Source organism: Lipotes vexillifer, unplaced genomic scaffold, assembly GCF_000442215.2.
Source record: "Lipotes vexillifer unplaced genomic scaffold, Lipotes_vexillifer_v1.1 scaffold987, whole genome shotgun sequence".
NCBI classification, from domain to species: domain Eukaryota; kingdom Metazoa; phylum Chordata; class Mammalia; order Artiodactyla; family Lipotidae; genus Lipotes; species Lipotes vexillifer.
This window is the reverse complement of record NW_006787426.1, coordinates 777,639-800,070: the sequence shown is the minus strand read 5'-3', so window position 1 is coordinate 800,070 and position 22,432 is coordinate 777,639. Positions and strand designations below refer to the sequence as shown.

The following is a 22,432-nucleotide window of genomic DNA, read 5'->3' as shown; positions in this document are numbered from 1 at the left end:
CGGTTCAAGCTTCTCGCTCCCTGTGTCCATCGGAGCCCCACTCTGTGGCACTTCTCTGTGCACTGGGAATCCAGCCTGGGCGAGAGAGGTCTGCCGTGCAAGCCCAGATGCCCAAGAGCAGGGTGCAGCAGCGCAGCCGTGGGAGGTCTGGGGGGAGGCATCACAGGCAGAGGGACCAGCCCATGCAAATGCCCTGCAGGGGCAAGTGCTTGGAGCATTTGGGGAACAGGAAGCTGGAGTGGAGGGAGTATGGGACATGAGAACTGGAGAAGGGGTGATGACATGTGGGGCTTGGCGGGGGAGGGGAGGAAATGTCCAGGGACACAGAAGCCTAAATGTGGGGGCAGACTTGGAAGGCTGCTCCGCCCTCCTCTCTGGAGCACTGTGGGGTGGCTCTGCTGCAAGGCTGGAGCCTCAACTGATGAGGGACGAGGAGTGGTTGAGTGGCTCTGACAGGGAGGGTGGGCCTTATATACGGGTGGGGGGGCTGTTGCTAGGGAGTCTGAGTCCTGTTGCTAGGGGAGCAGCTGTGGTTACTGCCTCCCTCCCCACCTCAGGCCTCCCGGAAGCTCCAGCATCAGGCAGGTCCCATTTCTTTGGCAGTGGGGTCAAGGAAGAATGACCTTGCCTAAACCCACTGCTACCTCAGAGCTTGGGTTGATTGCCTTGTGAAGTGGGAAGGCTTTTTACTCTTTGGTGGCTAAGGGGTGAACGTGTTGCTGCTAAACATTCCTGATGATGCCACAGCCATCCTGGGCCACAGCTCGCCCTTCCCTGGGAGGGCTGAGGAGGGGCTAGGGGGTGATGGGACGGCCTGGGTGACTGTGGGCTGCGGGTGGTCCGTGCGCAGGCTTTGAGCTGCTGTACCAGCCCGAGGTAGTGCGTCTCTACCTGTCCCTCCTGACGGAGAGTCGGAACTTCAACACTCTGGAGGCCGCAGCCGGTGCCCTGCAGAACCTCAGTGCCGGCAACTGGGTGGTGAGAGGCCAAGCCTGGCAGGGAGGAGGCCGAGGGAACCCCAGGAGTATTCCTGGTGGAGCTGCGGGGGGAGGGCTTTGTCAGGTGGGGGAGAAGAACAGTCCAGCCGGAGGGGTGGTCAGGGCTCAGGTGGGCGAGCGTCTGGTGTGTGCGGCGCGGCCAGCACTGAGCACACCTTGCGCCCCTGCCGCAGTGGGCCACGTACATCCGCGCCACAGTGCGCAAGGAGCGCGGGCTGCCGGTGCTGGTGGAGCTGCTGCAGTCGGAGACCGACAAGGTGGTGCGCGCCGTCGCCATCGCCCTGCGCAACCTCTCGCTGGATCGGCGCAACAAGGACCTCATCGGTGAGGGCGGGGACGGGGGTCTGGGGCCCGGGCCACCCGCTCCTCGCGGCCCCCCTCCTGCCGGCGCCGGAGCGTCCTCACAGCCCCTGCCCGCAGGGAGCTACGCCATGGCCGAGCTCGTGCGAAATGTGCGCAGCGCGCAGGCACCCGCGCGGCCCGGGGCCTGTCTGGAGGAGGACACAGTGGTGGCCGTGCTCAACACCATCCATGAGATCGTGTCTGACAGCCTGGACAATGCGCGCTCGCTGCTGCAGGCCCGCGGCGTGCCTGCGCTGGTGGCACTTGGTGCCTCCAGGTGGGTGGGTGGGGCTTAGGTGGGCAGGAGGTGCCCCCAGGTGGGTGGGGCGGGGCCTAGGTGGGGGCAGAGCAGGGCCATCTTGGCCAGACACTGACCCCAGCCCGGACCGCAGCCAATCGGTGCGCGAGGCGAAGGCTGCATCCCACGTGCTGCAGACGGTGTGGAGTTACAAGGAGCTGCGTGGTGCCCTGCAGAGGGACGGCTGGACCAAGGCGCGCTTCCAGGTTCGGCCCACCCGGCCCTTCTCTCTCACTTCGCCCAGGCTGGGTACCCCATGGGAGCACCCCGACCCACCCCGTCTATTGTGTGCCCTCCTCCCCCTAGTCGGGTTCTGCTAGTGCCAAGGGCCCCAAGGCACCACCAAGTCCCGGAGGCTTGGACGATAGCACGCTGCCGCTGGTGGACAAGAGCCTGGGTGAGTATGAGGCAGGGGTCCATCCTGAGGTTCAGGAGTGTCCCTCCACCCTGCTGAGGGGTAGAGGGAGGCCGACCTTCCTCCAGGAAGATGGCCCCCTCCCTTCCCCTCCCCAATCCTCTCCACCCGTGGTGTTCACCTTGGCACCAGGCTGAGGCCAGCCCTGGTCCCCTGCCACCGCTGCAACCAGCCAGCCACCCGCTCGTACCTTGCAGACGGCGAGAAGCCAGGCAGCCAGGACGTGATCCCCATGGAGGCACTTGGCCCAGGTGAGGGCAGGTGCCGGTGCAGGCTACTTATTCTCTGTGTGGGGAGGACCTTCCGAGGAGTTGTGGTTGGAAAAAAGATTTGGTTTAGGGGTGCTCAGGGGTGAGGGGTGGGGCAGCCAGGGAGGGGTCACTGCCCAGCCAGGGTGTCCTGTCTGGCAGCTGAGGGGCAGCTGGAGGGTTCTGAGTTGCTGGTGGGGAAAAGGGGAGAGGCTGCAAGGCCCACCGCACGGGAGAGGCCGTGATAAGGCCTGGTTCAGAGCGGGCTAGGTGGGGGCCCTCTCCACATGCACCCTGGGCTGAGAGGGAGATCCATGCCTGGTGCCTGCCTCAGAGTCCTCTCCTGCCTCCACCCCACAGATGGATACTCCGCCGTTGACCGGAGGGAGTGCAGGGCTCGAGGCAGTGACCCTGCAGGGGAGGCCTCTGAGAAGGAGACGTTGAAAGTGAGTGGCTGTGGGCAGGTGTCCAGGGAGGTGGTGTGTCCAGGGGTCACCTGGAGAGGGGCCCAGGCAAGGTTTGGTCTGGGACCTGGGGTGGGGCTCACCTGCAGGGCAGTTGGGCTAGGAGACCTGTTCAGGGTGTGGCCCTTCTGCCTCGGGAACCTCACGTCAGAGCCAGCCTGTGGGTGCAGGTGGTTAAAAACTCGCACCCACTGGGAGGGAGGGGGCCCGGGACAGAGGGCGCATCTGCACCCTCCTCTGCATGGTCTCGCCTCCAGGGCAGCCCCTGCCATCTGCTCTGTGCCAACCCTGCCTCTCCGAGCCCCGCTGGTTCAGCTCCCCTGGCCCTCAGGCCTCTCCTCGCATGCACCCCGGCTCTCGCCCTGCCCTGCTGATCAGCCCAGCCCCAAGTCACCAGCTCGGACTAACCTGCTCTGTTCTGCCTCTAATGCCCTCCTGCCCACCGCCCTGCAGCCCGACCCCGGCAGGAAGGCTCCTCCTCCCGGGCCCAGCAGACCCGCGGTCAGGCTGGTGGACACCGTGGGGGATGCTAAGCCTCAGCCTGTTGACTCCTGGGTCTAGCTTGCATGCCTGGTACGTTCTTGTTCTCATCTGGTATTCGTCCTCTGGGCAGGGCCTTCTCTCCATCCCGTCTGCCTGCCTGCCTGCTCCACTCTCCGCACGCTCCCCGCAGGGCCACCTCGAGCTCAGCGGGCCTGAAGGCCCAGCAGAGGGAAGCCCAGGCTGGGGGCTGAGGGAGGGGCCCCCTGGCCTGCAGCCTGGCTCAGGCCCTGTGCCATCAGGACCTGGAGGTCATGGGGTGAGAACAGGGGTGGTCCACACCTTCCAATGCCCCCAGCACAGGGCCTCCCCGAGGACCACCTGAGGCAGCCGCCTTCACCCACGCCTCCATCGCCCTGCTACCGGGCCTGCTCAGCCTTCCCCTCTTCCTCCTCAGGGCCTGGGCCCAGTCGTTTGCTCTTAGGGTCTGATCTCGGAAGAACGGACCTCGGGGAAAGGACCTGGGCAGCGGGGGTCCCCTGGCGGCGGGGGTTGGCAGCTCCTCTTTCCCTGGAGCTGTGGGTTCTGGACACGCCTGCCCTCCCGCCCTCGCTCCCCCCCTTCTAACGCCCGGGCGAGTCAGTTTACTGATATGGTGCTGTGTGCTAGTGGGAGCCCGGCGGGGCCCAGGGCCGGGCACCTGGCTTTGCTTTGGGGCTGGCGGGGCCCCTGAGGAGCTGGGTGGGGGTGGGGCCCTGGGGCCCCGCAGCCAGGCAGGGAGGGGGCTCAGTGAAGGGAGTCTGAACCCAAGGGTGGAGGGGCTTCCCTGGGCCCTGAGTGGGGGGCGACCCACAGAGAGGCTTTGGAGGGCCTCGCCCACCCCCGGATGCCTGGAGCATCTTCCCTGCTCGGCTCTGGCCCCTGAGTAGCGCCTCTGGGACTGACCTTTGGCAGTAGCAGTGGGGGACTGCTGTTCAGTGCCTGCTGTTTGTGACTTAAAAACAAGAAAAACACTAATGAAAACAATTAAAAACAAAACCAAAATAAGACTATGGGTAAACATCTAAATTTTTGTAAGAAAAACTAAAAATTAAAAAAAACAACAAAGGAACCTCCTGTCTTCTGAGGCTCAGCTCCCTCCGTGAGCTGCTCCCATCGTTTGCTGGGTGTCGGAGGTGGCCCTCGGTGTGTGTCTGCTGTGTCCAGCAGGGTCTCAGCTCTGAGTCCCCAGGGTTGTTTTCCCACGTGCGTCCCCTTTCTACACACAAAGAGGAGTGGGCTTGATCCTGGGTGGTTAGCTGGGTCCTAAGGCCTGGGGTGGAGTCCTGGCCAGTGGCTGGTCTTGGGCACAGATGGGCCTCAACCAGGAGGGGTGATCCTGGGGTCTAGGACCCCACCCTCTGCTGGGGCCCAAGGGAGCCTCCGAGGTGGCCAGAGGTCCAACCACTTGGGGGCCTTGGGGCTGGAGCACCAGGTCAGAGCTGGGGGCACCTGTGGATTTAGGTGGATGCAAACCAACTCTGCTTCATCCCTTGCCAGCTGGGCACCTGCAGAAATGCTGCAGCTGGTCTGAGTCTACTCTCTTCCCCCGACAAGGCCGAGTGGGACTGGGGACGGTGCTTCCCCTCAGAGCCACACGCAGGCCCCAAAAGGCTGGGCACTGGACAGACCACATCTGGCACTGCTGTAGGGCCGTGTCCACCTTCCCCAGCACCTGCTTGGTCAGAGATGGACCTGCAGGCTGGCTGACTGCCTTGTTCCGGTTTCCCAGGTGGGGCTCACCCCAGCCTGCAGACATCCCCATGGGGCTGTAACAGGGGCCCTCGGCCTGGCCACGGGAACAGTACTGAGCAAGGCCGACCTCCGGCACTGCTGTGGCCAGTCTGCAGTGTTAGCATCTGGCCAAGGGGAGCAGCGTGTGTTTGGTGCAAAGCTAAGGACACCAGGGGAAAGAAGCATCATCACAGTGGCTGAAAAGAAGCACTCAGTTCATCTCTTACCTAAATATTTAGATCTTTAATTTCTATTTTACTATCTTTTAAACATGATATTGGTATATGAGATTGTTAACAGATGATTTTAGTAAAGAAGTTGCATTTCATTCTTAAAAAGGAAGTGAAAGAACTCAGGAGTCCGAAGTGTGGGGTGAGTTGTTGGTTATGGTGCCATCACTGAGGCATTGCTGCCACCTGGTGACGGCAGACCTCAAGGGCAGGCTGTGTGAGTGCACAGCCCCAGTTCCCTGACTTCTGACTTCCTGAATCAGAAGCCTGACGAATGCTGGGAGGTGGGGGTGGGGGTGGGGGTGTGACACTGTCACGGACACCACCTGCCTGAGCTGACCTTTACAGTCAGATACTTTTCCAGATTTACTGTAGTGATTTTGCAAGGTGAGCTGGTTGCGCTTGGGGTGGACCCACATGCAGGGGCCAGCGCGGGCAGGCCTGGGCCTCGCAGGCCTTGAGGGTGTTGTACTGGGGACAGGCGCACACATTGCAGACACGGGGCAGCTAGGAGTAGGGCCACCACACCCTTCAGAATCCAGCTTGGCCAGGGAGCTGGGGCAGGGTGGGCGGTCAAGGCTGCACAGGGCTGCCTGGGCCCTTGTAGACGACCTTCTCCAGGCCATCCACCACCTGTGAGTACTCAAGGTACGAACTGAAGTGTGTGCACTCAAAGCGGCTGCTCCCACGCACGTACTCCAGGAACTCTGGTGTCCCAGGACAGATGACGTTGTCGGCCAGCAACACTGTCCCCTTCCGCAGCAGGCCACACTCCTGCAGGGACAGACGGATGGTTGGAGGAGGTGAGGGTGGCCTAACCTTGGGTCAGCCCTGCACCAGCTCCTCACTGGCAGCAGCCACAGCAGGAAAGGGCTGTGCTGGGCGGGGGTCTCCTTGCTCCTCCTGCACCCTCAGTACAGCAGGTGCTTACTAAGCACTAGCTGGAAGTGTGAGTGGAGGAGGTGACGGGGCCAGGATTGGGAAAGCCACAGTGGTGACTAAGGCCAGTGGGTCCCTTGGTCACCGGGTGCCAGGAACACGGGGCTCCTCCAGGTCAGATGCCTGGTGCCCAGTGTGTGGGCTGCTGTCAGCGGTCACTGGAGGTTCAATCCGGCCTGACCAGGGTGACTGTTGGGGGGCAGAGATGGGGCACACCTCCCCACCCACCCACAAGCCTGGCCCTTGGGTCCACTCTGAGGCACCCCATTTCCACCAGCGCCTGGGCCCTGGGCAGCTGGCCAGTGTTCCGGGCCTGGGCTCTGCAGAGGGAGGAGCGGCTGGACCTCCCAGGTCCCTCTGCAGTCTCTCTAAGCTGGGGGAGGAGCTGCTTAGATTACATCAAAAATCAAAAGAGGAAATACCTTGAGAGGAAATGTTTGGGGGAGGGGGTGAAGGGACGGCCCAGTTGTTCTGTTGGTAGCTCAGTTTTCTTTACATGATCATTAAATAAAAGTGAGGAAAAAAAAAAGCAAAATCCCAAACACAGAAAGCAAAATCAGGCAAGGGCCCCAGGCGTGTCTTAAGTTGCCAGTTGCCAGCGGGACCACAGGGACAGATGGGCACCCCCTGGTGACTTAGGAATGTGAGGTCCACTGTGCAGCCCTCGAGTCTCCCTGGTGGTGGCTGCCTCCCTTCCGGCCCATGGGCTGAGGGGGAGGCCAAGGTCCCTCAGGCCAGAGTGGAAAACACAGCTGTGAGATCAGTGAGGCTGGGACAACCCATGAGCCAGAATTTGAACAAAGTACCTCTATTGAATCATGGAGCGTTTCCCTTAGAAAAAGAAAAGGAACTTGCCAGCAATCTTGATGAGAAAGGGCACCCTGGGAGCAGGCGCCCCCCCACCCCCGCCCTGCCCAGCCCCAGGAGGGCATCTCAGGTCTGGGCAGGAAACGCCCAAGGCGAGCTGGAGCTCATTCTGAAGGACGCAGGTGGACAAGGTGGGCTCAACAAGTCAGGCGCTAAACCCACAAGTTACAGAGGAGGGATGCAAAAGCCTGGCTGCCTGCCTGGGGACAGAGCCCTGGAGAGTTCTGGCCAGAAGCCCACGTCCGAGTAAGACTGTGTGCTGGCAGCAGGGAGGGAACGGCATTCAGAGGACCAGAGCCGGGTCCACTGTTCCCTGACCCTCCCTCCTTCCGCCCAGGGTGTGGGCTGGGCTGAGACTCTGGCCACTGTGTGGCTTCTGTCTCTGGCTCTGGGGGAAGCCAGCTGCCCTGCTGGGAGGACACCCAAGCAGCCTGTGGAGAGGCCTGAGCAATGGGGGACCGAGGCCGCCTCGAAGCAGCTCCTGGTCTGAACGGCCACCTTCCCTGCCAGCCCCTCACCCCAACCCAGGGGGAGCAGCCAGGCCCAAGAAGAGCCCGGCTGCAGGGCTTCAGAGTGCACATTCCCAATTCACAACTTTTCTTCTTTTGAGATAATTACCAGCTTTGAACAAGTGGCACTGAGAAAACCATTAGTTTCCTAGTTACTAAGGGCAATATTTGCTGCTTTTCTATCAATGCAGGCCCCGTAATTATCACACACCCCAAAGCTGCTGAAACCTCCCCTCCCGGTGACGCAGGCCCAGCTGCTCAGTTGCCCAGATGTGCTCCCTGCGGCCGCCCCCGCTCTGGCTCGAGGGCCTCTGTGCCAGCCCCCCACTGCCACCCGTCTCGGCCAGCACAGGTCCCCGTGCAGCTCCTGGTCTGGGTCCCCTGTACCGCCACCCCTCCCCACTCCACACAGGCAACAGGATCTCTCCGGAAGACAGGTCTAGCCTGCCCTCACCTCCCTGAAGCCCTCCTCCGTGCCCTGCCTGTGTGGTCAAGCCCTCCACACACAGCCCTGGCCCACTGCCCCCACCCTGCCCAGTCCCAGACCATCCTGCACCCTCTCACAACCCCCCAGCCAGGGCTGGTTCCTTCTCGCCACGTTCAGGCACCAGGCCCACCACACCCACGCCAACACCACTGGTGCAAGGTCCTGCCCGGCCCCAGCTATGGCTCAAGCAGCCGTGCCCCCCACGCCCACAGTCCCCCTGTGCCGGGTGATGCCCGGCCTGTGGGGGAGCCGAGGTGGGCGAGCAGGGGACTGACAACAAGGGTCAGCCCCATGTGGCTGCCGGGCTGGAGGCCGTGGTGGGGCAGAGCGTCCCCAGCTGCTGTGTCCCCTTGACCGCCCGGGAGGGACAAGGTGGTGGTCATCAATATTGAGCTCCACTCACTTGGGCGCGAGGCAGCCCCCTGGCTACCACGTGGTGCCGGAGGAGCAGCTGGCACTGAGGCTGGACAGCCTGGGGGTGGGCACGGGGGGGCGGGGGCGCAGGGGGCATACAACAAGGAGTCTGGGGAGGAAGGCGGGCAGGAGATGCGTCTTTCCCTGGCCAGCACCTGCCACCCAGTCAGGAGAGCCACGTGGCCACTAGGCTGCCTCCCTCTTGCCTCCCCAGCCCAAGCCCTTGCAGCCCCGGGTGTTCACCCCTCCCAGCCACCCTGGCACAGGCTGCCCTGCAGGGATCCCCCTTCCTCCAATCTCCACCCCGCCCAGGGCCCCGCACTCCCCTCCATGTCCTAAATGCAGGCAGGCTGGCCCAAGCCTCCCGGGCCCCCAGGGCCGCCCTCGGCAGGGCCCATTCCAGCCAGGCGGGCGCAAGGCTCCTGTCAACTATGAATCGGCATTTTCCATTGGCACTTACCATCTACCTCTACAAGGATTAAATCATTTACTGCTGCAGCTGCTGACTGTCAACACCCCCTGAAAGGAGTTCAGGTAGAGAGCTAAAATAAGGCACTCTGTGCTCTGGGAAAAACTGGCAGAACAGGTCTTCAGAAAGATATTTTCAGGAGAAGATTTTATGAGCCCAATTCTTGTATCTCCTTGTATCTAGAAAAACACTAAAATCCTTCATGGTGATGACTGCTCCTTGTGACTAGCAGAAACATTTGGCAAAAAAAAATGTGCTCGATTGCACGTACTCCCCCTTCACCAAAATCACATATATACTGACCTTCCCCCTCTACCTCTTTGGAACAGTTTCTCAGAGCTATCGGGGGTCCTGTCTCCCGGGCTGCAGCTCTCATTTAGCCCCAAATAAAACTTAACTTGCTACTCTCACACTGTGCAATTTTTTTTAAGTCGACACTCGCCTCCAGGAGGAGCATGTCTGGCAGGTACCGGTCCTTCCAGTGATCGAGGAAGACCATGTCCACAATGTCCACGTCATATTTCTTCTTCAGTTGGGGGATGATGTCCTCGGATGCCCCGACGACAACGGTCACCTGGAACAACAGACCCCCACCCGGACCCCTGAGAGTCCAAGTGGCTTCTGGGAGACAGGTTCCTGCTCTGCCCCTCCCTCTGGGGGCCTTGGGAGTCTCCTGCTCTGTGGACCGGGGCTGTGGGCCAGCTGGGTAAATGTGGCCTTGAGCCGCCAGGGTGTGGCCCAGGCCCTTCCTGCCCTCCTGGCCCCTGGAACCTGAGTCCACATCTGTCACCCTAGGAATGGTGCCGCACCCTGTCCTGCAGGCCTGCGAAGTCCACCATCTGCTGGGTGATGGCGGCGTAGTCAGGGTTGAGCTCAATGGTGAGCAGCCGGGCGCCGGGCAGCAGCAGGCGGGCCATTCGCACAGCCGAGTAGCCACAGTAGGCACCCAGCTCCAGCAGCACCGAGGGACGCTGCTCCCTCAACACGGCGTCCACGATCTGGCCTACGGAGGGGAGTGGGGTGAGCAGGCAGGGGGTGACCCACCCCAGTCCTGGCCCATCTCCTTCCTGAGCAGCAGCCCCTCCCAGTGCCTGGCCCCTCAGGCCTCTGCTTTTGCACACACTGCTCCCTCTCTTTTCCACCATTCCTCCCTGCCCCCAACTCGTCCTAACCCAGAGCTGCCCTCTGTGGAAGCCCCCAGACGTGACAGATGTGACAACCACTGTCCAGCCCCCACTCTGCCCCCAGGCTGCACTCAGAGCCTCCCTGGCTCCCTTGAGCTGGACACTGTCAGAAGGTCCAAGGGGGCTGGACAGTAGCTGTCATGTCTGTCCCCGGGGCCTGACTCCAGGGAGTGTAGTGTGGCACTTGCCTGTGCTCCAGGCTGGAGTCCAAAGGTCAGGAGGCAGCCTGGGGCGGGGGGCCTGGTGCCTGTGCCTGGCAGAGTCCAAGGGTCTCCATACACCGTCAGGCCCAGCCAGGACAGCCAGGGACCCACTGCTCACCCTGTGCTGACACCTGGCTCTGCCTGACGGCCTGCGAGTGCAGGGCCCACGTGGAGACTCTCCTGTTGCCTCTAACTGGTGATGGCAAGGGGACCCCTGAACAGCACCTCCTGGAGCGGGGGTTTATCAAATGTCCCACCCTCCCGTGGGGACAGCGACATGGGCGTTGGGGCTCTGCACAGCCCCTGACCCTCACCTGTGCTGGCCGCACTGCCCACCTTTCTTGTCGCCCACGTTCATAGCCCACTCCTTCTGCGAGCAGTAGGCGTCGATGGTATCCAGCACGCTCTGCGGGTCCCCGGCCACAGCGTGCTGCAGCACGTGGCGCAGAATGCGCTGCTCCTTGCTGTTGCCCATGAGGAGGTTGCGGACGGGGTGCAGGACAAGCTCGTTCCAGCCAATGATGAACAGGCCCCAGAGTCGCAAGGCCTGCAGCAGCCACAGCAGCGCCAGCAGCACCAGGCCAAGGGCGACAGCTGCCAGCAGCAGGGGTGGGGCCTCCAGCATCTGTGATGGGGCAATGGGCGGGGCTCTACCTGGCCTTGCAGCCTGAAGGACTCCTGGGAGCATGTGGTCACCACAGTGTTAGTAACCTGCCCTCCTGGCTGACCCACGCTCTCAGTCTGGGGGTGCTGCCACTGCCCCCCCACCACCCCCCTGTGCTGATGGGGGTACAAGGTTCAAGAGGCCAGCCACATGCCTGGTGGCCAGCTCCAGGTGAGCATAGCCACAGCCCCACCCACCTGCAAACCACTTCCCACTGGGGCTGCGTCCCAGGGGTCGGGAGCAGGTGTGTCTGGCTTCCCCCAGCCCCGTGGCTTCCCAGGCGGCCCTGACAAGGGACACAGCTGGCCTGAGGCTTGTTTACACAGCACAGGGGAAGCCAGCCTCACGCACAGCCCCCTTGGGCACTCACACTTGGGACAGTCCAGGAGCTCGTGTGGCCCTGTGAGTTTCCAGAGAAGGACACAGGGAGCCCCCAAGTCAGGCACACAGGGCACAGTCCATTGGCTCTTCCCATAGGGGACGACCACACAGGGCCAGTCTGTCCCCTCTTCCCCTTTGAGGAGGAAAGCCACCCTGCCACCCACACCACAGTGGGAGCGAGACAGGCCTCCCCCGGCAAGCGACCCTTTGGGCAGGTAGCTGGGGTCCCAGTCAGATGAGGGGCCCGGGGCCCCTGAGACACGGCAAGGCTGAGCTGGCACAGAGCAGAAACCTTAAAATGGAAAAGGATGAAAGACAGAGGAAGGTGGGAAGCTTCCACTGGGGCTTGTGGTCACTCAGGGGTCATACACAGGAAAGGGCCACACAGGACCCCGCTCCCCGAGAAGCTCCCATTGGGAAAGGCACATGGGAAAGCAGGCAGGCCAAGGATCTTGGAGGGGAGACCCCTCGAGGACAGCTCAGGGCTCCAAACGCCAATGCCCTGTACCACGAGGAGGGGTTCTGGTGGGCGGAGCAGGGATGAACAGGGGAGCATGGACACCCAGATGTCTGAGTGGTCTCAGGACACATGGCCTATTCACACCAGGCACAGTGAGCACGTGGTCAGCAGGTCAGAGTCTGCACACACAAAGACCCAGGTGGGGCCCACGCCCTGCTCTGCTCCCAGGCCACTGACCAGACCTGCATCCTCAGACGGCTCTGCCCCCCACGCCCCTCCTCTGAGCTCAGCAGCAAAGCAGATGGAATTTGTGCGGGGTTCTCCTGCCTTTAGGTAATTTAAGCAGGAACCATAACCTGAAGGTGACCAGAGTCGTGGCGCGTGAGCCCCTCCCAGAGGCCGGCCTGGCCCTCAAGTGAGAGCAGAGAGGCAGTGAGACATAGCCTGGAGCGTCCCCCAGTCCGGACACCAGGGACGGCCTCCCTGGTTTCCCTGGTCCTGGCACTGCCCTGCAGGCTAAGGAGGCACATGCCCCATGGGGCAGGATGCACCACCACCCAGGAGGCAGGTTCGGGACTCACAGGGGAGGCGCTGTGGGTTAAGGCACAGAGCTTTCTTCCAGGGACAGGTGACAGGACTCAACAAGGAGGGGCCGAGTGGCCTGAAGTGACCAGAACTGCTCACTGTGCTCCTTTCTGTGAGCTTCAGAGCCCCTAACCACACCTGTGTTGCTTTATGTATAATGACTATCTTCACTAGCTGTGGTGAGATGTTGGATCATTTTGATTTATTCTCTGGGTTGATGAAAAAAACTAATAAACGTTACACATAAATATCAAAAATAAGAAGGAATATTCCGGGGACTTCTCTGGTGGCTCAGTGGCTAAGAATCTGCCTGCCAGTGCAGGGGACACAGGTTCGTGCCCTGGTCTGGGAAGATCCCACATGCCGTGGAGCAACTAAGCCCGTGCGCCACAACTACTGAGCCTGCGCTCTAGAGCCCTCAAGCCACAACTACTGAGCCCGTGTGCCACAGCTACTGAACCCCACGTGCCTAGAGTCCGTGCTTTGCAACAAGAGAAGCCACTGCAATGAGAAGCCCACACCCAGCAACGAAGACCCAACGCAGCCAAAAATAAATAAATTTATTAAAAAAATAATAATAATAAAGCCACTGAAGGAAGCCACACTTGGAGGAAGCGCTTCAGGGCCGTGGAGAACCCTCTGTGGGGAAACAAAACATGGAGGACTCCTCTTGTTTCAGGTCTTCGTACCCAAGTGTCTTCTGCTCTACCCTTCCAAAGAGCCACGGTGAGGTCACTCGGTATACCCAGCGGTGGCCTTGGAGCCCTAGGATCCCAACACCCTGCTTGGCTCTGGGCCCAGGGTGGGAGATAAAGAGCCCCAGTTACCCTGATAGGAGGACAAAGGGGCCGTTGGCCAGAAGGTAAGAGCTGATGACCGAGGGGCACCCTCGAACCCTCTATTTCTGTGTGTCCTAAACACGCATGATGGAAGGTTTTAAGGGGCTTGCAAAGTGCACTTTCCAAACATGGTTCCCAATCGCAGTGAGGGGAAGGGGCAAAGATCTGTGCAGGATGCTGTGTCCTGTTCCTGGTGGCTCTCGCCTCAGGACAGGGGCAGTCCTGGGAGAGGCTGCCGTGGAGATCCGGTTTTGCTGAGGACGCTGGACCTTCATGAGGCCTCCACAGGTGACACATTTAGCATCATGATAGCGAGAGGGAAGTTGAGGGAGACACAGATAAATGAAAAGACATCCCATGTCCATGGACTGGAGACTTGACATTGTCAGGATGTAAACAGTGCCCAGTGTGACCCTCAGATATAATGCCACTCTCACCAAAAAAGTCCAATAGCATTTTTGCAGAAATAGAAAAATCCATCCTAAAAGTCATATGGAATCTCAAGGGACCTACAATAGCCAAAACAATCTTGGAAGAGAACAAAGTTGGAGAACTCACACTTCTTAATTTCAAAACTTACTGCAAAGGTACAGTAATTAACACACTGTGGTACAGACACATAGAACAAACGGACAGAACTGAGAGGCTGGAAACAAACCTTCACGCCTATGATCAAATGATTGTTTTACAAGGTGCCAGGACCACTCCACAGGAAATGGTTCTGGGACAACTAGAGTTCCACCTGTGAAAGAATGAACTTGGACCCTTACCTCATACCATATACAAAACTAACTCAAAATGCATCCAAAACCTAATTTTAAGAGATAAAACCATAAAACTTGTAGAAGAAAACGTAGGAGTAAATCTTCATGACCTTGAATTTGGCAATGGATTCTTTGATATGACACCAAAACCACAGGCAACAAAAGAAAGAAAGATAGAATTTCATTAAAATTGAAAACTTTGTGCATCAAAAGGACAACCCAGGGGATGGGAGAAAATATTTGCAAACCACATATCTGATGAGGGTTTAAAATGCTGAATATATATAAGAATTCCTACAATTCAAAGACAACAGCCCAGTTAGAAAGTGGGCAAAGGACATGAATAGACATTTCTCTAAAGAAGATACACCAACAACCAATAAGCACACAAAAAGGTGCCCAAGATCACTAGTCACTAAGGAAATGTAGATCAAAGCCACAAGGTACGACTTCACACCAATTAGGATGACTTCCCCCAAAAAAGGGAACATAATGAGTGTTGGCGGGGATGTGGAGAAATCGGAAACTCATGCACGGCTGATGGGAACGTAAGACGGAGCAGCTGCTTTGGAAAAAAGCTGGTGGTTCCTCAAAATGTTAAATATAGAGTCACCATATGACCCAGCAATTCCACTTCTGGGAGTGGACCCAAGAGAACTAGGAGCAGGGACTTGAACCTGCACTTGTCCACCCACGTTCTGAGCAGTGTGAGTCACAGCAGCCGAGGGATGAACGAATGGAAACGGACGAACGGACAAAGTGTGGTCTATCTGCACACTGGGGCATCACTTGGCTATTAAGATGAATGCAGCCCTGATTCATATCCTACAAGGAAGGAAGTGCTGACACACTGCTACATCACGGATGGACCTAGAGGACATTATGCTCAGTGATATAAGCCAGACACAAAAGGATAAATACTGAATGTTTCCACTCATATGAAATACCTACAAGAAGCAAATCCACAGAGACAGAAAGCAGAACAGAAGTTGCCAGGGGCTGGGGAGGAGGAGGGTAATTACTGTTGAATGGGGCAGAGCTTCTGCCTGGGATGATGAGAAAGTGCTGAAAATAGCGGCAATGGTTACACAACTATGTGAATGCACTTAATGCCACCGAACTGTACGCTCAGAAATGGTTAAAATGGTAAATTTTAACTTATGTATGTTTTACTACAGTAAAAACAGTGGAAAACCAAGAAAACAAGCCACCTTGTTTCGGGTCCTCCCTATTCCAAAAAGAAAAAGGGACACACCACTCCTCACTAGGAAGCAGGATCCAGAAAAAACAGCCCAGCTCCCAGTCTCTCTGTCCTCTGGCCACCTGCCCCCTGAGACTGGGTGCCTGGGGGCAGCCTGCTGCCCACGCACAGTGCACACTCACCCCCTTCTGGGAGGAGGGGAAGGCCTTCTTGTCCTGAGCTTCCTCCGACACCTCCAGTGTATGTACATACCCTGCATCCATCTCCCCAGAGACAGCACGTGGACCTGGGTGAGGGGCAGGCCCTCTCTCCCAAAACCACTACAGCAACAGCCCACCCCGCAAACCTTCCTTATTATAAGCCCATTATTTTTATGGCTGCGTTGGGTCTTTATTGCTGCTCACGGGCTTTCTCTAGTTGCGGCTACTCTTCGTTGCGGTGTGCAGGCTTCTCATTGGGTGGCTTCTCTTGTTGCGGAGCCCGGCCTCTAGGCACACGGGCTTCAGTAGTTGTGGCTCGCGGGCTCTAGAGCGCAGGGTCAGTAGTTATGGCGCACAGGCTTAGTTGCTCCGTGGCATGTGGGATCTTCCTGGACCAGGGCTCAAACCCATGTCCCCTGCATTGGCAGGAGACTTCTTAACCACTGCGCCACCAGGGAAGTCCCAAGCCCGTTCTTAAGTGTTCTCCCTGCAACCCCCAAACCACGCCCTCCCTCATCTCCTATCACCACTTATCCTCCTGGAGATAATCCCCCTAAGGGCCCAATGCAGACACTGGCCAGGGCCCTGGCCCCCCACAGACCCAGGTGGGGACCGGCATTAGGGGCACGGACACCCAGAGCCATGGGATCTTCAGTCCCAGGGTTCCAAGGCTTGTCTGAAAGGTCCATCAAGACACTGGGAATGCCTCTGGCCCCTCTGCAAAGAGCTGAATGTGCTGTGGCGCCCGGGTGGCCCTCCCCCTGTCTGGAGAGCAGCAGACGCCTGGGCCTCAGCCCACACTCGTGGGGAAGCCGGGGGAGGGCCATATGGCACTTGTGTGGGGGCTCTAGGAGCCACACAGGGCCGGCCAGCCTCCCGGAGAAAGGGCTTGAGGGGCGCAGCGTCCCCAGAAGGCAGGCCTCAGAGCACAGGCAACAGTTGGGGACAAAAGGGTGGGTTGGCCAGGGTCCTTGTGAAGGGGGTCCAGGGGCTGGCTGCCCGAGCTGGGGGTCTGCCGGGGACACGCAAAGCTGTGTGCTCAGGCACTGCCCGTGTACACCCCGTGGGATGCGGAGGCCCAGGGACCACAGGCTCACCTCCCTTCCTTGTGATTCTGGCTCCAGACATGTCCACAGACCACAGTGAGGACAGGTGCTGCCCCTGAAGCAGGGGGCAGGGGAAGGCCAGGGCACCTCCTGGGCTGGAGTCCCTCCTGGCCCTTGGGGGCCACTCTGCTCCTCCCTGGGGACTCCCTGCAGCCCCGCTGATGGAGCAGCACTCGGGCTGCCTCTGCCCACTTCCTCCTGGTCGACACAGCATCCTTGCTAAGGATAAGGTGGTCTTGAGTGGCTCCCCTTCCCACTCCCTCCTCCCCCAGCCCCTGCCTCCTCTGCCCTCTGTCCTTTCCCGGCCTTTCCCCTCCCCCCCAGCCCCTAAAATCCCCCAGCCCCTGAAACCTTGGGCCCTGCCCCACTGGGGGCTCTCAAGGGACTCAGGGACCCCCGAAAGCAATCACTTGAGGCTGAAAAGGAAAAAAAAGTGAATTGGAAACATTTAGTCTACGCCTCCCTACGTATATATCAGTGAAGAAAAAGTCTTAAAGGTGTCCCCACAGATGCTGGTGAGAAGCTTTAAGGCCTCATATGGAACAGGTAATTAGCCTGCCCCACCTGCTACAACATGATTCAGATAAAAATATAAAACGAAGCAAAGACAAGGTCCAACTCTTATATAAACTAGTGAGTTTTATATAATTGTATTTATGCCTGACGCATAGCTAAAATTTTTTTTTAAAGAAAACCATCTCTGTTTGCATCTGTCTGTATCTTTATGTAAGATTGTATGTTTTTATATGTATATATGATATTTCCCTACCTCCAGATGGTATTACCAAATCAGGTTATAAAATTCCTTAAAGGAGTTCTATCCTAATTGGCTTCGAGAGGAACAAGCACTTACGTAAATGAAATCTTCCTAAAACTCCCGAAATATAAGAACCAACTCAACTGTTTTTCAAGTTCCTGTAATTTGGTAAATCTTTGCTAAATAAAACTAGTTTAATATTGTTCATTTCATAAAACAGGTGTATCTTTAGAGTTGTCAACATTAAACATAGTGCAAATATACATTTTTATTCTACTTGGTTTACTGGTCAAATAGCTAATATTTTATCCACTAGACATTTAAGATTTTACACATAAGTTTGATTTTAATCAAATCTAGTCACTATTCTGACAAACTTTATTTCAATAATAATTGTGTTTTATAATGTGTCTGCCTAAAAACAGTTTCCAAAATCTTTTTGGTAACTTGCAACCTTAGAGTTATGCCAAGTTAAGTTAAATAACAGATATTCATTGAATATCTAAATAATTTCTAAATAAGACAAAGTGCTGAGGATTTCCCTGGTGGCGCAGTGGTTAAGAATCCGCCTGCCAATGCAGGGGACATGGGTTCAAACCCTGGTCCAGGAAGATCTCACATGCCGCGCAGCGACTAAGCCCGTGCACCACAACTACTGAAGCCCGCGTGCCTAGAGCCTGTGCTCAGCAACAAGGGAAGCCACTGCAATGAGAAGCCCGCACACCGCAGCGAAGAGTTGCCCCCACTTGCCGCAACTAGAGAAAGCCCGCGCACAGCAACAAAGACCCAACACAGCCAAAAATAATTAATCAATCAATTAATTAATTAAAAAAGATAAAGTGCTGAAACATTCATTATTAGGCATAAGTTTATATACTTTTGCTTCTCATGTTTATATGATACAAAGAAGCTAAAGACATTTGGGTGTGTTAATAAACATGATCTTGCCACAGTTAAACAATTTGTACTGTCAAAAGCATCTACGAGATGTTATATTCATAAAATTTGCTAATCTGCTACAGAATACTGGGATATGACAATTTGCAATTGCCTACTTCCTAGTTTTCTCTGTAAAATAAAGGTTGCTAATGGTTAAAAATTATAATCAATGTGTGAGAATAAAACTACTACTAGATACAAAGCAAAGGGAAACAACTTGGTACACAAAGTTGGAAAATAGGATATGTTCTTATGTGAAAAGTATGCAGAGAATGTAGGATGTGTTTTTGTTAGGGAAGGAGAGTCGTTTTGTCCTCAAGTAAAATAAAAAAGAGGGAAACAAACCTGAATGGACATAGAAAGTGGTGGAAGCTTTGTGGAAAAGGAATTTTGTGTTGTGAGGTTACGGCTGGCTAAGGTTAAATGGATTTGTATACAAAATTTTCTTAAATGAGCTTTACCATCAATAGCATACTGATACAAAAGTAGAGCTTGGTTTCCTCTCTGTTAAAATGAGATTTCTTGGATTTTTGGTCTGCTTTTAATGAGAGATTGTAAAAGGTTTCTCTCTACCTTTTGAATAATCTTCCTAGGGAAAAAAGCTGTGTCTTAAAATAATTCCCTGTACCCCTAGTTGCCACTCGGGAGAACTGAGTGTCCCCCCTGGTCAAAAACCCAGGTCTGCAGTCCTGTTTCCTCCTGTTCCTACTTGTGAGCTCCCGTATTGTCACTTGGTTAAGGAGGTAACTGAGTCTTGTTCTGCAGTGAGCTGGGATCCTATTTAATCAAGTGTTCAAATCTTCTGACATTTTGGACAACTCTGTCTTCCCCAAATCAATCCTAAATGAAGTCTGGATCTCAAAATGGCTTTGGGATTTCCCAGAGGGTCCTTGGAAAATCTCAGTGGTTTGTACTTTTACCTTGTAAAAGAAGGGATGTTAAAAATAATTAGGTCTGTCTGTTATGGTAAACTGCATGGGAAGCACTGTCAAATAAGAAGAGAATCTTAACTTTCCATATGTTATATTTGTACAGGTAAACGCTATTAATATAAATATTTTAGAAATTTTGCTTGCTTTCCATATGTTCTGGTATAATGTTATCACTCATAATTATAGTTAATATTTAAAATGGTGTGTATGTTACAGAAACACCCAAATTTCCTTGTCAATTGTGTTTTTATGATGACCTCTCATCAGTTTTTTATTTTTTTAATTTTTATTTTTGGCTGCGTTGGGTCTTTGTTGCTGTGCATGAGCTTTCTCTGATTGCGGCGAGCGGGGGCTACTCTTTGCTGCAGTGCGCGGGCTTCTCATTGCAGTGGCTTCTCTTGTTGCGGAGCATAGGCTCAAGGCGTGCGGGCTTCACTAGTTGCGGCATGCGGGTGCAGCAGTTGTGGCACGCAAGCTCTAGAACGCAGGCTCAGTAGTTGTGGCAGACGGGCTTAGCTGCTCCATGGCATGTGAGATCTTCCCGGACCAGGGCTCGAACCCATGTCCCCTGCACTGGCAGCCGGATTCTTACTGCACCACCAGGGGAAGCCCCTCTCATCAGTTCTTTAACCACAGCCATTTTAAGTCTTTTGTCAGCTGCAGGTAACTTTGTTTCACTTTGATGCTTCTCCAAAGCATTTGTAATCTGCTACAAGCCAGGGGGCTTCATCCTCAACAAAAAGGGCCTGCCTCAGAGACCTGCGGAAGGACCGGGCAGGGACCTCGGGCAGCGCCATCCCTCTGGACTAAGGATCAGAACCCAGAACTCTAGTGGAGAAACCCATGGGCCCAGGAACTGCTCTCCCAAGATCAAGCAGAACGAAAACTAACTACATGACACAATGTTCATTGCAGCTCTATTTACAATAGCCAGGACATGGAAGCAACCTAAGTGCCATGGACAGATGAATGGATAAAGAAGATGTGGCACATATATACAATGGAATATTACTCAGCCATAAAAAGAAACGAAATTGAGTTATTTGTAGTGAGGTAGATGGACCTAAAGTCTGTCATACAGAGTGAAGTCAGAAAGAGAAAAACAAATGCTAACACATATATATGGAATCTAAAAAAAAAAAAATTGGTTCTGAAGAACCTAGGGGCAGGACAGGAATAAAGACGCAGACATAGAGAATGGACTTGAGGACGCGGGGAGTGGGAAGGGTAAGCTGGGACGAAGTGAGAGAGTGGCATGGATATATATACACTACCAAATGTAAAATAGCTAGCTAGTGGGAAGCAGCCACATAGCACAGGGAGATCAGCTCAGTGCTCTGTGACCACCTAGAGGGGTGGGAGGGAAATGCAAGAGGGAGGAGATACGGGGATGTATGTATATGTATGACTGATTCACTTTGTTATAAAACAGAAACTAACACACCATTGTGAAGCAGTTATACTCCAATAAAGATGCTAAAAACTAACTACATGAGACTAAGTAAACTGACAAAGCATGATTATAATTTTTATGGCTTCTGTTTAGAATACTGTAGGCTCTTTTCTTTTTTTAAGAGTTGTTTATTTTTTAAATTATTATTTATTTGGTTGTGCCAGGTCCTAATTGTGGCAGGCCAGCTCCTTAGTTGCAGTTCGAGGGATCCTTAGTTGCGGCTCACTGGCTCCTTAGTTGTGGCATGAGAACTCTTAGTTGCAGCATGCATGTGGGATCTAGTTCCCTGACCAGGGATGGAACGCGGGCCCCCTGCATTGGGAGTGCTGAGTCTTATTCACTGCACCACCAGGGAAGTCCCTTGTTGGCTTTTTAATGTCCCATTTTCTGGATATTAGAGAAAAAAAAAAAAAACTTTCCCTTTTCTCTTAAGCTATGACTCATAACAGTCTAGTAAGTTATACTTCTATAAACAAAATTGAAGCATTTATGTTTTTCTCTGCACCTGATCCCTCCAAAAATCAGAAACTATTATTGAGTATCCTTATTTTCATGGCAATATAGTTATTTGCATAGGTTTAATAAGACTGTCTTCTTTGCGATAGGACATAACTGAAAACGTTGGTTGTATTACCAAGGAATGTCATGTTTGAAAATGACACATGGATTCAGCTATGACCAGATGGTTCTAAGGAACTGCAGTCACTTTATGGAACCAAGGCTTAAAAAGCCCTCTGGGAAAACCCAGCCTGGTGCTGGGCATCCAGAGTCCCCAGTCTCCCAGGGAGCGAGGAAGGTCGCCTCCTACAGGCGTAGGAACCCTGGGATATTGGGGGAACCTTGAGCAGAGAGGAGTTCACTCGAGTCTACAGTGGCACTTTCTTGCTTCCTAGTGCCTAGTGCCTAGAATTCTGCTGGCACTTTCTTGACTTCCTAGTCTTGGAAGCTTTTAAATGTCCAGTCTGAGATTCCCTGTAAAAAATTCCACAAGGCAAACTTTAAAAGGGCTGTGTGTCAACCATTATTCTTGCTGCACTTACATAAAGAATCAGCCCAAATCTAGTGAGACCGGAGCTATTTTGTAAACAAGAATAATCTTACTTTATCTTTGATCAAAAATGGAAGTGACTACAGACAGAAATTTTGTCTCAGTGGAGAAAATAATACACCTTGTGGGTCATCAGAGTCCAGTCCTGTCTGTTGCCTTTGAGGTTTTATTATCTGCCTGTTCACTGGACTGCACTGCCAAATTACACATTTGTCAGCATTCAGCAGGTCCCCAGGCCTTTCCATTTACTTCAATATCTGGTACACCTCTCCAAATATTAATTTTTCCCATTTTCCTCCCTCCCTCCTGGTGTGACTGCCCAGACCCATCCTGGTACTCAGGTGTCGTGTAGCTGCCCTTTTCCTCCAGAGTCTGAAAAAGCCCTGGAAGCTGAAGGCAGATAAGGTGGCAGGAACTTCAGAGAACCGGTCACCACTGCCCATCACATGTGGGCCACTGCGTGAGCCCACCAGGATGCCCACGTCTCCTGGGCTCTGCTCCGGATGGAAGTAGCCTTGCCTGCGACTCTGAGGTCTCCACGTCACCACAAACATTCACAGGCAAACCAGGAAATCTAGTGGACTGCCACCGCGGCCTCACTCCACCACCTAGAGACTTGAGAGCTCAATGTCTAAAATCTTCTCAACTGGCCGGCCTCAGGACTCAAAACCCGGGTTTACTGTTGGCTCCGACCATTCACTAAGGAGACGCTCCCTGACAGAACCCAGCCAGGCCCCTCTGAGCCCTCTTCTCCAAGAGGCCTCCTGTAAAGACTGGAACAAA

General features: G+C 55.1%; 2 protein-coding genes across 2 annotated transcripts in view; one reads left to right on the top strand and one right to left on the bottom strand.

The window, feature by feature from the left end:
* ARVCF (ARVCF delta catenin family member) overlaps positions 1–3,339 on the top strand; it is an 18,265-nt gene extending 14,926 nt beyond the window's left edge. The window contains exons 10-17 of the mRNA XM_007460028.1: positions 851–978; positions 1,172–1,322; positions 1,419–1,617; positions 1,733–1,844; positions 1,945–2,035; positions 2,251–2,304; positions 2,662–2,747; positions 3,219–3,339. Coding sequence (XP_007460090.1) covers positions 851–978; positions 1,172–1,322; positions 1,419–1,617; positions 1,733–1,844; positions 1,945–2,035; positions 2,251–2,304; positions 2,662–2,747; positions 3,219–3,326 — 929 coding nt within the window. The 3' untranslated portion in view covers positions 3,327–3,339. The remainder of the gene's footprint in view (positions 1–850; positions 979–1,171; positions 1,323–1,418; positions 1,618–1,732; positions 1,845–1,944; positions 2,036–2,250; positions 2,305–2,661; positions 2,748–3,218) is intronic.
* A 2,482-nt stretch (positions 3,340–5,821) lies between these two features.
* COMT (catechol-O-methyltransferase) lies at positions 5,822–10,945 on the bottom strand. The gene is made up of 4 exons (XM_007460027.1): positions 10,657–10,945; positions 9,743–9,936; positions 9,376–9,507; positions 5,822–6,022 (listed from the first exon to the last, which is right to left on the bottom strand). Exons 1-4 carry the CDS (start codon positions 10,943–10,945, stop codon positions 5,822–5,824), a joined length of 816 nt encoding a protein of 271 aa, XP_007460089.1.
* Between the last annotated feature and the right edge of the window lie 11,487 nt (positions 10,946–22,432).